Source organism: Macrobrachium nipponense, chromosome 14, assembly GCF_015104395.2.
Source record: "Macrobrachium nipponense isolate FS-2020 chromosome 14, ASM1510439v2, whole genome shotgun sequence".
Lineage (NCBI taxonomy): Eukaryota > Metazoa > Arthropoda > Malacostraca > Decapoda > Palaemonidae > Macrobrachium > Macrobrachium nipponense.
Genome location: NC_087207.1, coordinates 25,873,659 through 25,876,158, shown reverse-complemented (window position 1 = coordinate 25,876,158; position 2,500 = coordinate 25,873,659). Strand labels below are relative to the sequence as shown.

The 2,500-nt window shown below is 37.3% G+C and overlaps 1 protein-coding gene across 10 annotated transcripts in view; it reads left to right on the top strand.

The window, feature by feature from the left end:
• Positions 1 to 2,500, top strand: part of LOC135226418 (transient receptor potential channel pyrexia-like) — a 91,877-nt gene that overhangs the window by 60,390 nt on the left and 28,987 nt on the right. For 7 of the 10 annotated variants that reach the window (XM_064265947.1, XM_064265946.1, XM_064265957.1 and 4 more), the window contains one exon: positions 343 to 360. The exons of the other annotated variants lie outside the window; for them this stretch is intronic. In XM_064265947.1, coding sequence (XP_064122017.1) covers positions 343 to 360 — 18 coding nt within the window. The remainder of the gene's footprint in view (positions 1 to 342; positions 361 to 2,500) is intronic. 10 annotated transcript variants of the gene reach the window in all.

Sequence of the window (2,500 nt, the reverse complement as noted above, 5' to 3'; positions counted from 1 at the left end):
CTTTAAATTATCTTTTCATCTCATTACTGTATCTGCGCATCATTTATTCCATTGCATTAATGTTCATGTATGGTCTGTGCTGTAATAAAACTTATTATTACAATTCTTAACACTAGTTCTTACCACGTTTGTTACTTATTGTAATTTCAACTTTATTGTGCCTACTTGTGTGTGGCCTAACCTATAACGAACCATATTAAATTGTACTAAGTTTGGGGGGGGGGGGCTGTATTTTACCTATCCATCAGTCAATCTACCTATCTGTCTATTATTATTATTATTATTATTATTATTATTATTATTATTATTATTATTATTACCTTTCGTCTCCTTCCGTTTCAGGTACGCGAAACAGGCAAGGTAAGCTCCGAGGGATGCTCCCCCTTGGGAACACCACTTCCACTCCCAAGCCTCCTTTCTCCTTAGCCGTCACCTCCATCTCGGTGGCTCTCCGGTATTCCTCGGTGTAACTAATGCTCTCTCTCTCTCTCTCTCTCTCTCTCTCTCTCTCTCTCAGCGACCCCACACGACCCCCCAGCCACCATCCCACGACCTTTGACCCTATATTTAGCATGACCTTCATCTCCTGCTTCACGTATACCTTCTAGAGAAGTCGTTCCATCCTCCCAGCCAGCAGCAGCAGCATGCCTCTCTACGCTTCGGTGGTCCTGGTTCACACAGTTACACGTACATACATATGTACACACACACATACGCACGCATTCTTGTGAGCTCTCTGTCTATCTTCAGCTCTCGTCTATCTTGTACACAAACATATAAAAACATATGTATGTATGTATGTGTGTATGTATAAATAAAGGTATAAGCCATTTTCCTTCGTGGCTTATACCTTTATTTATGCATTTATCACGTTCCAAACTTTCGTGATTCAGTTATACATGTATGTATGTATATATGTGTACGAGAGAGAGAGAGAGAGAGAGAGAGAGAGAGAGAGAGAGAGAATTTTCGTTAGGTGGAATGTACGAATATCGTCATCAACACTAAAGGAAGAACTATTTTGTTCTATTGACTGCCTATCTATCTATCCACCTAACTGTCTTTATTGGTTATATATATATATATATATATATAATATATATATATATATATATATATATATACATAGTGTGGTGTGTGTGTGTGTGTGTCATGCGACAACAAACTAGTTGATTTACCATGTGCCATCCTGGAGAATTTCTTCAATTAAAAGACTCTTGGTAAATTATCACCAAATATCTCTTAATATCAGTTCCTACCGCCAACAATATCCCGATTAACACACACACACACACACACACACAAATATATATATATAATATATATATATATATATATATATATATATTATATATATATATAAATTATTTCCTAATGCAAAGAATCTTAAGAAAAATTACTCACTTCCTCTCTCTCTCTCTCTCTCTCTCTCTCTCTCGACAGCATTACTTGCACTCCACCTCCCATTCATAACTTCCTCTTCTTTCTCTCCCTCCTCCCTCCAAAATCTCCCTCTCCATTCTTATCACGTTGTAAGAAGCAGTACCGGTCCCAAACATTAACGAGGGACACCTTCTCCCCAGCCCCCATAATCCGGTAACCCCATCCACCCACCCACCCACACTCCTTCATTCCGTTCCCATATCCTTACTCTCTCTCTCTCTCTCCATACATAGCTAAAGCATCTCTCGCATTACACGTTAGTCACCTCCCAGGAAATGCTGGCTTGTTATTGTTATTTCTGTTTTAAGTATTAGGGTGTCTTGCAATACGTGTATATATATATATATATATATATATATATATATATATATAAATTGAAATCATGAAACTAAGAATAAGAAGGTTATATCATTTTATTCACGAGATCGATTGAAATCATAAGTACGCGTATCACTGCTATTACGCTTATGTGGTCCTACAGAACTCTGTATTCTTAAAATAAAAGACGTGGGAACAATGCAGTATAAGAATCCATGGCTTACTTAGGCTGTTGTGATAAGCGTCTTATTATAAACTCTTAGTTTGTCATACCACTTTTGCTGTTTTTTATTTTCTCCAATTTGAGTTACAAGGAGTTACAAGGATTAGGATGTCTCAAAGACTTGTTAGTCCATCCTAACAGGAGACATCGTGTGCTCACTTATCTCTAGAAGCAGGTTTTACTGTTCATTCACAGAGTTCTCATGATTTTGTCTAGCTTTCTTTTAAAATCTCCTACACTGTTTGTTTCATGTGTCACATAATATCTTGTATGTAAAGAAGTTTTCCCACAATGGGATGTGTTGTATCTCTTCAGCTCTAGTTTCCATCCATCCGTTATTTGTTTAACGTAAATAGGTTACTGTCTACTTTTGTTATGCCTTTCTGTATTTTGATCTCTTCAACGTGGCAAAAATAAACAAGGCGTGACCCGACCACCAGCTTACTCGAGGCGCATGATAAAATTTATGTTCTAACAGAGCGTTGTTTCACCAACGAAAATTAAAATAAATCGCTA